The 12,500-nt window shown below is 42.2% G+C and overlaps 1 protein-coding gene across 1 annotated transcript in view; it reads right to left on the bottom strand.

Annotated features, from left to right (window-relative positions):
- Positions 1-12,500, bottom strand: part of lrch1 (leucine-rich repeats and calponin homology (CH) domain containing 1) — an 85,806-nt gene that overhangs the window by 10,132 nt on the left and 63,174 nt on the right. Inside the window, exons 8-15 of the mRNA XM_078286006.1 lie at positions 11,199-11,304; positions 9,022-9,137; positions 7,586-7,656; positions 6,613-6,699; positions 5,146-5,223; positions 4,630-4,666; positions 3,724-3,840; positions 1,355-1,427 (exon numbers count right to left, since the gene is read on the bottom strand). Of these exons, the coding sequence (XP_078142132.1) occupies positions 1,355-1,427; positions 3,724-3,840; positions 4,630-4,666; positions 5,146-5,223; positions 6,613-6,699; positions 7,586-7,656; positions 9,022-9,137; positions 11,199-11,304 (685 nt within the window). The remainder of the gene's footprint in view (positions 1-1,354; positions 1,428-3,723; positions 3,841-4,629; positions 4,667-5,145; positions 5,224-6,612; positions 6,700-7,585; positions 7,657-9,021; positions 9,138-11,198; positions 11,305-12,500) is intronic.

The following is a 12,500-nucleotide window of genomic DNA, read 5'->3' as shown; positions in this document are numbered from 1 at the left end:
TTAGTGGCATTTCACAATACAGATTCCATGACATGCTGTTAGCATCATGTTAGCTCCATTAGCAGTTAGCAACATTTCACAGACTAGAAACAATTAGCAAACATAGGCTGGATGGTTGCCGGCTAACGCTCTGAGAAGCATGGGACCGACGTTCACTACGACTTCACAAGCACAGCGGACAGAAAGTGACCATGGAGCCGCATGTCAGCAGACCTGCAGGGTCAGTCTGTGTTGATCTGGATCAAAGCTAGCGTTCACTTTTACAGTCACAATCCGATTCACCTCACTCACATGGCGGCCATATTTGATTTATGTCATGCTTGTGGTGGGAAGACTGCTGAAGACTATGCAGAAGACTGAAAAGCAGAGGGAAACATAATTTAAACCATAATATAAACCAGAATTTAGCTAATGCTGGCACAATTTTGGTCTATTTTTTTTTTCTCCAAAGACCGGTTCAGTCTCCCTCTGTTTTCTGCTTCACTGTCTTCCAGGCAGTGTTTCCCACGATGAGTAGGACATGAATCAAATATGGCCGACGTGAATAAGGCCAATTAAGATCCATTAAACCAAAGTCTGTCATACTAGTTAATGGTAAATGCAGGGTTGGTTTTGATGGTTTCTCTGGTGTAGGTAGCTAGCAAAGCAGGGTGGGAGGGAGGAGTATTTTTCTGTGCTCTGACAGCTGTGATAAATACTCTGTGTATTTCTAGAGGGTTTTCATGGGGGTTTTGACTTCTGTCGTATATCCCTCTGTGTAGAGCAGACCGAGTTTGGCCTCCAACATTCACATCAAATTATTCATAGTTGTCATGTCTGTTATCGATGGGATTCTGCTGTTTAAATAACGATGTCAAATCAAATCAGATCAAATCACGTCTAGATTTCCACCCATCCAAGACATCAGTCACGTCGATTTGGATTCAACTCGTGTCTGTGGGACTTTCAACAGGCAGAGCGAGGCACTAACACTGCCAGGGTTAGAGGTCTGACACACACTATAAAACACACACACATGATACGACAGCCTGCGTCAAGTCACATATGTTACGGCTCCTTCTCTGGGATCGACTGATTTTCCCTGGTATTCCAGGTAAGTTGAGGTTCTCATTCAAAGTGCAGCTGCAGCCGTTGTCAAAGTCCCACTTTTCACTGCATACCTGCTGAGTTACTGCTGCACCCATCCTCAAGAGGAATTGTAAGAACGGGATTGGAAAAATAAATCTGTCTGCAGTAGAATATATACAGGATAAATTCATAAAGTGGGACTTCTACAATAGCTGCCACTGTAAATAAAAGGACGATCCACATGGGACCCCCACCCTGAGGAGACTGCTGCCCAGACCCAGCTCACCTGAACGGGGCTTCAGTCCAAACGGCGGGCTGGTGAACGACGGAGGAACACCGACTGGAGATCTGTCCTGTCCCTACGGCAACGGAAACGGAGGTAATACAGCAGTAAGTACATATATGGATATTTAATACTGTATTAATATGTGCAATACGTATAATTCTTTTAATAGATGCTGGATATTCTCTGTCCTGTACTTTATGTGGGAGTGGGTTATGAACACATATACATAGAGGCTTATGAAGGAATGCACACAGAAATAAAAATACATAGAAACACATAGGTTTTGAGTTGTGGGAGTGTGTGTGTGTGTGTGTGTGTGTGTGTGAGGCAGGTTTCTATGAGAGCTCAGTGCACTGTAGTTGACCTGTGAGTTGGCTTAAAGAGAGCAGCACTCCACCTATCCTCCCTCCTCTATTTCACTGACCATTACTCAACTTATATAACCCTCAGACAGAGAGAGAGAGAGAGAGAGAGAGAGACAGAGAGAGAGAGAGAGAGAGAGAGAGAGAGAGAGAGAGAGAGAGAGAGAGAGAGAGAGACTAGACTGATTTAGTGTCAGCGCTCTCGTCTAGACATCTGTAATTCAATACAATTTAATTAGTATTGATTTTTGCAAAGATTTTGTGTTCGATGTCACTTAAAAAACGTGATACTCTATTGATCCTCCCCCACCCCCCTCCACAGGGGGGGTCAGAGGTCAGAGGTCAGGGTCTGGAGCTGGGAGGGACTCGGTGTCTTGCTCAAGGACACTTCAGCAGGGCGGAGGCTTGTTGATGCGGTGGTTTTGAACCCTGGTTCTCTGTTCGCAGGACGGTCTCTTTACAGTCTAGACTAACCTGGTTTCCAAAGCATTACCAACACAGAAAAATCTGAGTTCACTGTTGTTTTAAAAGGAAGTCGGTAAAAACTGGTTTGGCACTAGAAGGTTGTCGGTTCAAATCTTTGATCGTCTGGGAAAATCCGGGTGGGGAAAATGAGTGTGTTGCTGCTTTTGTGTGGGTTTGCAAGGCTTTTTCTCAGAGTTTCATGCTGGCCAGAGGCACTGTGTGTGTGTGTGTGTGTGTGTGTGTGTGTGTCTGCTCGTTCTCCTACTTCACAGCATTGTTAAATGAATCTGGGGAAACATTCATCAAACAAAGCCGTCTTGTTCTCCTCGGTCTAAAGTCTACACTGTCTTCTCTCTTGCTGTTTGTTTCTATTCGACTCTATTCAGTGTTCGGTCCCTCAGCTACAACTTTACTGAAGAAGAAGAAGAACTGAACTTCAGCAACTAGCATCGATTAGGCCTGCAAATGCAAATTTAAACATCTTCATTCAGTCAATCTCTAGCGTGTAGTTGCCATGGCACTGAGAGTGAACCGTATTGATTTGGTGGCCGTGGCTCTGACCCTCAGAGGAAGACTGATGGTCACGTCCAGAGCCATCCATTAAAGCAGCTGAGACCCCGCAGTGTTCAGTGGCAGCCATGTTGGCTCCACCATCCTGCTGCTGCTGCTAGCTGCTCCAGGTGATCAGTGAGGGTTAGCGACTGGGGGCGACAGCAGAGGTTTGAGAGGTGGAGAGTTGCTGGTTTGAATCCCCAGACCGGCTTCTCCTCCCTAAATAGCTGCTGTTGAGGTGTCCTTGAGCAAGGCACCTAAACCAGTGTGAATGTGCAGAACTACAGTATATGAATGTGAAGCAGGACGGGGCTAAAAAGGGCGATATGTTGTACGCTTGGTCAACTTCCCTAGAAAAGGTTAAAAAAACTGAAAAGGCTTAAAAAAACATGACATAATAACATGGCACCCGGGCAAACTTATCGCAAACTCCAACAACATTCCCTCAGACAGTATTTGTCACTTACAGTTACTACACTACATGAAACATACAAGACACCAAGACCCAAAAGACCCAAGACACCACAGATCAGCTGCCTCTGCAAATTAACTCCTTCTATATACATTGACACGTAAAATACATTCAAATTTACATGTGCACATTCACATGCAAGACAGGGAATTATCAATTCCACCAGCCACAAGTTTGTCATTTCCACCAGCTGCTGGCAGGTGTTTTCACGTCTATGTCAAGATCTATTTGACTCAAACAAACCTTTCTGCAGGTGAACACTCAGAGTGACTGGTGAAAATTTTACCATGGCAGGTAGAGAGAAAAGTTAAGTTTCCCACTCTGTTCACATGTGTCACCTGCTGCCGGATGGAAGGTGACGCATGCGAACGCACGGTGCGGTTTGGTCGTCTAACAGTAAACAGACACACAGGTAAAAGACCATGAGATCACTGGGAAACAGAACTGAGGACAATTTGAGGCATTCACTTCAAGGGGCGGGACATAGCCTACATCCAGTGGTTTGCTGCTATGTTTACCTTGATTGACATATGCCACTCATACTGCTGGCATGCAAGCTGGGCCTCAAACCTGGCCTTCTCTAGTATCATCTGTCTCTTCTTCTGGAACTCATAGCCACCTTCCGCCATGTGCTGCTACAGAACGCATCAGACGTTTAGGCCTTAGGTGAATTTAAGTCAATTTTTACGATTTATTTGCATACATAAAGGTTTTGTTGTCGAGTATGCTTCATATTTGCAAGCAGTACACAGACAAAAAAAAAGGTCAGGATCTACTTGCACACTTGCCTGAGTATACTTGTATCTAGCATTCTTCATTAAGGTACTGGATCTAGTATTAGGGTTTGGTATCTAAGCTTAGCCATGCTGCTGCATTAAGAAGGTAGTTTTGTTCTGTGTTACATGGGTCAAGGCATAGATGTAATAATAAATAATAGGCTGGCATCTTTACTGTGCAAACATGATACATCTGACATATTTTCTTGTCCCATATTTTGATTTCAAATTCTGACATTATTTTTTTTTACCTCAATCTTAATTAATTAAGGTAAATTGAGGTAATTTGTGAAGTCAAAATTATACTTAAGTTGTAGCCTATACCTGTCTTATCACCAAAAAAAGACCAGTGAACAATGAAGAGTGTGCCAACTTCATTGAAATTTTTTTCCTTTCTCCTCAGCTCGTATTTCCTTTACAAGGGAGTCTGGGTGCTGTGACCTCTGACCCTTGACCTCCTTACTATCGGTTACTTGTAATGTTGGTGATCTAGGAATTGAAGCTTGTTGTCTAAATAACATAAAATGTAAATTAAGTGCAGTTATTCTCTGTCATTTCATACTACAGTTAGTAGTTAGATAGTGATCCTGTATGCTGATGATAAGCTGCTGTGTCGTGCTGTGGCAAAGTGAGGAAGTCACACTGTACCTTGGGTGTGGTGGAGCCGTCATCACTTTCCTGCCCACTGGGGAGAGAGAGAGAGAGAGAGAGAGAGAGAGAGAGAGAGAGAGAGAGAGAGAGAGACAGACAGAGAGAGAGAGAGAGAGACAGAAAGAAGGATAAGAGGGTTTACAGCAGTGGCACTGAGATGAAATGCGATATAATTAAATACGACGAAATGAAATGTGATGCAATGAGATATGATGAGATGTGGTAAAATGAGATGAAATGAGATACAATTAGATATAAAAATGTGATGAAATGAGATATGACGTAAGATGAAATGTGATGAAACGGAATACGATTAAATGATGAAATGAGATATGATGAAATATAATAAATAATGATGTGATGAAATAAGAAATTATGAAACGTGATTAAATGAAATTGAATGAGATAAAAGAGTCAAGATGTTTGAGTACCCATGCATGGATGCAAGAATACACTCAGACTCTCATACACACACACACACACACACACACACACACACACTCAGAGCCTTACTTGAGTGACTCCTCCACCATGACCATCTCCACAGGATAGAGCTGGACTCCAGACAGATCCTCCGGCTCCATGCTCACCCTGACACAACAGTCAATCCTTTTTATTATTATTTTCAATCGTAGTATTTCAAAACATCTGACATCGACGCTTTAATCCAAAACACCTTATACTACAGTGAGTGTACACATTTTAGCATGGATGGCACGAGTGGGAATATCCATAATACAGCTGGAACACACAAAATTATGGGTAAAATCAGTGTTTCCATTATATTCATGTAGCTGGGAAACTATCTGTTGTATGATCAATATTATTAATTTGAAGAAAACTTTTCAGACAGTACACATATATTAAAAACCATAATTCAACTGTATTTAACGCTTTAATTTAATTTAATTAAAAGCCATAATACCCTTGAGGACATTCTTTACTGGGATTATGGGTACAACAGCGATGCTGCCAGGTATGAGGAGTAGAGTACTGTCGGTAGAACTGAAGTTCACATACCGTAAATCCTCTAATATTGGCCCGGGCCTTTATTTACCTCAACTGCAGAGGGTACCAGGCCTTTATTGGAAGCAGGCTTATATTAGAGACAGGCCTTTATTTCTAATTCCCTCTGTTTGATAAGTATATTTGCTCATATTTTAGTACGAAGCCTCCTTGTTTTCTGATCTGCTTCTGTTGGGGTTCGTTAGGTAGACGCTTTTTTGTTACTGCGATGCATTACGATAATTACGGTAATCGACGACGGCATGCTCCGGAGACTTCCGCCGGCCGAGCCGTCTTGTGGCACTTGTACGTTACTACAAACTACAGTTACAAACAGGCAGCAGGAGTTTACTGGTATCCACCGTTGTTTGCATGTAAGCTGAAGCTAACTGACGCTAACTGAAGCTAACTGAAGCTAAGAGTAGAATCTATACAGTTATATCATATCGCCGACGGCTAGTCTTGTTTCCTTTGTTTTTCCCCCGGCCTGTATTTGAGGTCGGCCTTTATTTGTTCGTGTCGACCACGCCCCCGGCCATTATCGGAGATAATGATAATGATACAGGCCACTATTAGAGGATTTACGGTAATATCAGTAAAGAACGTCCTTGAATACCATCTGTACCATCTGAAAAGTTTTACCGTGATTATTGTTACTTTATACAACAGTTAGTCCCGGTGGAGTAATCTGATTGGACAGGAGGCGTTCCATGAGCACTGATATACAGTATAGCAGCACTGGGACGCTTCACTACATGTATCACTCCGCTTTACAGGTGTAAAAACACAGTAAAAAACAACCTCTTGGGTATTCATCCTATATTATACAATGGGTAGTAAGGTCAGGATGATGTACTGCATACAGTAACAGTCACTTGAGATACAGATTGTTCCAGAACAACTGCCTCAGGCCCTGAACAGTCTTTGAGAAACACAGTAAGGTGTCAGTATGCTCTGGTGCCATGCTGGTCCCACCTGTTGGGGTCCTGCAGCAGCTCCACAGCTTCCTTCAGCTGGTTGATCATGTCGATGTGGAGCTCCGTGCCCCCCGTGACCTTTGACCTGCAGCCCCACGACACAAGGCAGGAGTAATGTGAATATCCAATAATCAGAGTGACAGTTATATCAGTGCTGCTGGGTGAAAACTTTGTGTAAATCTACAAAAATGTCAACTTTTAACTAATTTTTCAAGGAAAACAGTGTACTCAGTGTAATACATTTTCCATGTTTGTTTGTTATTACATTCATTTCTACTTAATATGTTCTAGCGTTGAGAATGTCAGTTGCATATGTTTGTGTTACCTTCTTTTTCTGTATTATTATTTCTATTCTTATTTTTATTTGCTGTATCCTTTTACTATTTGCTGTTGGATCGACCCAATTTCTCCACAGGATCAATAAAGTGCATATAAATATACTCTATGTCTACATGATATTAAATCAATCTTTATGTCTATCAAAATATACAGCATATATTGGAATAATTAATCCCCAAAGTGGAACAAAGTGGATTATTGAAGTTAAAAATTAAAGTTAAAAGTATGGTCTATGATCAAATTATCAGTATGGTCTATAATCTATAATCTAATATCTATAATTCTTATATAATCTGTACAATGCAGTACTTTGACAGTATAGAATATACACAAAAGATAAATACAGACAGACAGACAGACAGACAGACAGACAGACAGACAGATAGATAGATAGATAGATAGATAGATAGATAGATAGATAGATAGATAGATAGACAGACAGACAGACAGACAGACAGACAGACAGATAGAGAGACAGATAGATAGATAGATAGATAGATAGATAGATAGATAGATAGATAGATAGATAGATAGACAGACAGACAGACAGATAGAGAGACAGATAGATGGATAGACAGATAGATGGATGGATAGATAGATAGATAGATAGATAGATAGATAGATGGACCTACGTCTGTTCTGTGGGCCAGTGTGAGTCTTCTTCTATCCTGAGGGGCTCGTCAAAGTCTGCTGCCGTCCGACCCTGCACACACACACACACACACACACACACACACACACACACACACACACACACACACACACACACACACACACTTCACATCAGCACCAGCTGCAGTTATGTCACATGATCTGCCGACTCGGTCAGCCATTGGCTGAAGTTCAGCGACATTACCACCAAGCCCCTTGTGTGCACACACCCCCACACGCACATGCACACACACACACACACACACACACACACACACACAGCAGCTCCTCCGCACAAGGAGGACACTGTAACAACTCTTCCTCTCCTTATTCTCTTCTGTCCATCCTGTCCTCTCCTTTCTCCATCCCTCCCTCATTCAACCACCTCTCTCTCTCTCTCTCTCTCTCTCTCTGTCAGTTTATCAGCCCTGGATCAAATAGTCCAGTAGTGTCCAATTCTTAGCGTTTATTTTTTACCTTTGCGTACCAGATGGCTGGGGTTTAACTGGGACAATTCAAATCAAGTCCAATTCAGATAAGTTGTTAGCATCTACAGTAGATTCGATTTTAGTCATTAAGCTGACGCAGTAGAGTGAGCAGGAGGGGGGGGGGAGGGGGGGGGGGGGGGCAGCTAACCATCACTGTCTTGTTGTTAACACATCTGATTAGCACACTAGCTAACGTATCTAGCAGCAGCTAGCGTTAGCATGTTCACATTAACATCAGTGTGTTTGCCGGCTAGTTAGCTAGCTAACAGTTTGTTCAGGTTAACTGAGCTGACTCTTCTCAAGCTACAACTCAGAGTGTTTTGGAGTAGAGACTAGGGCTAAAGACAAGACAGTTTACTGTGTCACAGTAACCAAATCCACCTTATCACACTATTCACTTTTACTGAGAACGTTACTGAATGGATCTACAGCCACACCACAACAAGCTGACTCAGCTGCTCTCTTTATTGTCCAGTTCTTAGATATTTAGCCGTAGACCTCCATGATGATGCCACTTTCAAATACTTTGATTTTCTACAGACGCTCAGTGTCTTCCTGTGTTGCAAACCATATCAGAGTAGTAGGCTACTCTAAAGCAAATTCACCGCACATTAACAAACACTAAGTGACATTTTGCGAATGCTACTGGGGCTCAGCCTGTTTACTCCATTAAAACCACCCGCAGGTCTTCTAAAAGACTAAAAAGACAAGTAGGCCAACAAACTTAGCACAGTGGCACATAATAGCCTTATGTAATATTACATTCTTAAAAGACTTTGATTCCTCCATTATTCATGCCTTTACCATTTACTACATGAATCTTTAACAACACGCAACACTTCCCAAGACGCCAGCAGGGGAAACTATGGCAGCTTTAGCATTACGAGACTGAAACACAGTCAGTAACAGAGACTCAGTGAAAGCCTTGCCTTGATGTAGTTGACGAAGCGAGTGCTGAGAGCGGCGTCTCTGTAGCCAAACTGCTCCTTCAGGGCTTCCGTAGGACTCTCCTCAATCAGACGCACACCGTCGGAGTTCGGGTCTGCTGAAATGGAGACAACATCGACCGTGAATACAAAGAACGAGTGTGTTATAACCAATGTACAAGTCCTAGAACCAGACCCAGAGAAACAAAGGTTATAGTACTTCTATATAGAACCAGAATGACTCAAAGATCCCTCTGATTTGTTAAAAGAAACAAGAAATAAAGACATAAAAAAGAAGAAAAAAAGTTCTTGTAAGATAGGAGGCATCTAAGCTATCTAAATGGAGTTAACTGGCTAACTTGAAATAAAAAAGGGGATAAAGGAGATTTTAAAAACAAAAAATGGACAAAGGGAAGCTATCAATGTCTCTGCTTGTTCTTGAAGGATCTAGAGGATGAAGAGACAGAGGATGATGGTACATTTCTATTTCTATTTGTATTGATTGGTTCATTTGACAGGGACAGTACCCATCAATTTACATTACTGTAGATGTTAACATGCTACATAAATGTTGTGCTGCTCTTCCGCTCTGTTTCTGAGAGGATTGTTCGGAGAAAGCAGCGCTCTCTCCACTCTGCAGATCAGTAAATGTGTCTTCCATCAGCTCTGACCTGATTGAGGCTGATTGAGGTCTATTTAAACTCTGTGTCAGGGGAGCTGAGAGATCCAGCACTTCACTAATAGAGTCCAGCAGCCCAGATACTCACACACACACACACACACACACACACACACACACACACACACACACACACACACACACACTGCAGAGCCACAGACAGCTGGAGCAGCACATGAACGGTCTGTTGCTGTCAGAGCTGCAGAGCTACAGTGGCAGTTAATGTAGAAGTTCCCTTTCTTTCATCTATTTATCCTGTTGCTTTCCTGCATTAGTACTACAGACTTTATTCAATGTTTTACAGTTGAAACAAATAAGTCTATTGTAGCAAAAATCTCTATTGTCTCTACTTACAAAAAAAGCTAAAAAGAGAGAAAATCTGATTTTTGACTTGATTTGACTCGAGTCAGACACAAGTTACAGTTTTAATAGCTTGAGACTTGACTTGATGCATGAAGAGAAGACTTGAGACTGGACTTGACTTGGGTTCTGGTGACTTGGGACTTGACTCTGACTTGTACTTTGATGACTTGAAAAGGTTTCTAAAGTCTTGACTTGAGATCTTGTGTTTGTGTAAATGACTTAGATTGAAAGTGATGAGATTTGTTCCAGCGGACGACTGAATTTAAATTCTGTTTTCTGAATTTGTATGGAATGATTGAATTTATTGAAGTTGAAACTGATTATAGAAATCAAACTCATGATGCTCTTACCAAGTTTTTATCCTATTAAAACCATATTGCATTGAAAAGTCCTAGATATTTAGTTTTCTTTAAGATATTAAATTGATACTGGACTCTTGATTTGTTCTGACTTGACTTGCTGTTCTACATTTAGACTTGAGACTTGACATTAATGACATGGACCTGACTTGGACTTGTGCCTCAAGACTCACCTCTGTTGAAAACACACACACACGCACATGCACACACACACACACACACACACACACACACACACAGGCCCAACCCCACACTGATTAAACTGTCACTCCACCCTTGGATCGTCCACATGCTGACACCAATTTCCTGATGTTAACCTTCACTCTCTGTTGCCACCTCACCCACCCACCCATGCACACACACACACACACACACACACACACACACACACACACACACACACACACACACACACACCCACCCACCCACACTCCTAGCCAGGGTCAACATGAGTCCTGAGCATCCCACCCTTCTCCCTCCTCTTCCAAAAACAACTTCCAAGGACAACCTCTCTCTCTCACACACACACACACTCAAATAGACACAGACATTAACCTTTTTATTTAGCATCACACAAACACACACCCACACCCACACCCACACCCACACACACACACACACACACACACCAACAGAAGAGCGGAAAGGTCTGTCTGCTGTCGGGTTTCCTGTCTTCCTGTGTGTGACAGCAGAGGAGAGCAGCAGTGTTGTTCTGTCACCAGCACTTCCTATACACTATCTGTGTGTGTGTGTGTGTGTGTGTGTGTGTGTGTGTGTACCTGTCAGGGAGCTGATGTGTTCGCTGGAGTCGTCCTTGCTGATTCCCTCCTCCTCAGTGATGTGGCTCATCGGCACGTTGAGGCTCAGGCTGTCTTCATCTGACGGCTAACACACACACACACACACACACACACACACACACACACACACACAACAAACAGTGCCTATAGTTAGCAACACATACAGTAAGTCCATCACTTCATGCTAGTACATTCTTATATACTGTTTTCTACTTCTGATACTTATTTAAACCGTTTCATGTCAGCTGCTTCAACTGTTCTCATCTTGTCTGTAAAGCTCTTTGGGTCGCATCATTGTATGAAACGTGAAATCTGATTGGATGAGAGACAAATGAAGGTTTTTTACACCGAAAAGCTATTTAGAGACTTTAGAGAGAGAGTGAAAATAAAGACTTGGGGTGAGAGAGAACAGAGAGAGAGAGAGAGAGAGAGAAGGATTTAAAAGAGTGAGGGAGAGTCAGTGGAAGAGCGAGAGAGTGTTGTGTGTGTGTGTGTGTGTGTGTGTGTGTGTGTGTGTGTTGAACAGTCAAAGCAGTATGTATCTATTTTGGAAAGATTCTGCTACCTGCATTCGTTATATGTCAAAAAAGACACTACGCTATCTTTGATAAGAGAAGTATTCAACAAGCACCGGTCCTGATGTGACTCATAATCTGCTTCACTTTCAAAGCCAGCGGTCAGTTTGTCAGTTATTTAAAATACCGAAGAGCTCATTTAGGAGGGAAACTCTTCATGTGAGAACCAGGCAGGAGGGAGAGAGTCTGCAGACGAGAGGAACTAAAACCTCCACGGAGCAGATCGAGTCTTCAGTGACGAGACAGACTGATGAGCGGCAGCATGAAGCGAAAGTAGAGCTGGAAACTGTCTTCAGGCTGCGGTTAAAGAAGCACTGAGGCTGCATCTATTTTTATATATATATCTAGGCTACATATCAGGATCACTAAAACACAAGATTTCAGAACCAGAACCAAAAATACAATAACCACAAATGCAAAAAACAAACAGCTAGAGACGCCACTAATTCTTAAATTCACAAAAAATAACGAGTTAATTAAATACAACAACAGATTACGGATGGAGCTTCAGTCTGCAGCTCCTGACAGAACATTTATATTTTTAAACTTAAATTAGCAGCCAAACCCCGCTCTGCCATCCAGTATCATGTTTTAAAAATGCACTGATTGCTTTGATTTTGCCCACTTTTTAATCTCTTCTTTTATTTTGTTTTATTCATTTTGTTTTTATTGTTAACCACTTTCCTCTTGAACGTGCCTCCTGTTT

Source organism: Centroberyx gerrardi, chromosome 10 (genome assembly GCF_048128805.1).
Source record: "Centroberyx gerrardi isolate f3 chromosome 10, fCenGer3.hap1.cur.20231027, whole genome shotgun sequence".
In the NCBI taxonomy this organism is placed as follows: domain Eukaryota; kingdom Metazoa; phylum Chordata; class Actinopteri; order Beryciformes; family Berycidae; genus Centroberyx; species Centroberyx gerrardi.
Note: the sequence above shows the minus strand (reverse complement) of the source record. Positions and strands in the feature narration are given on the sequence as shown.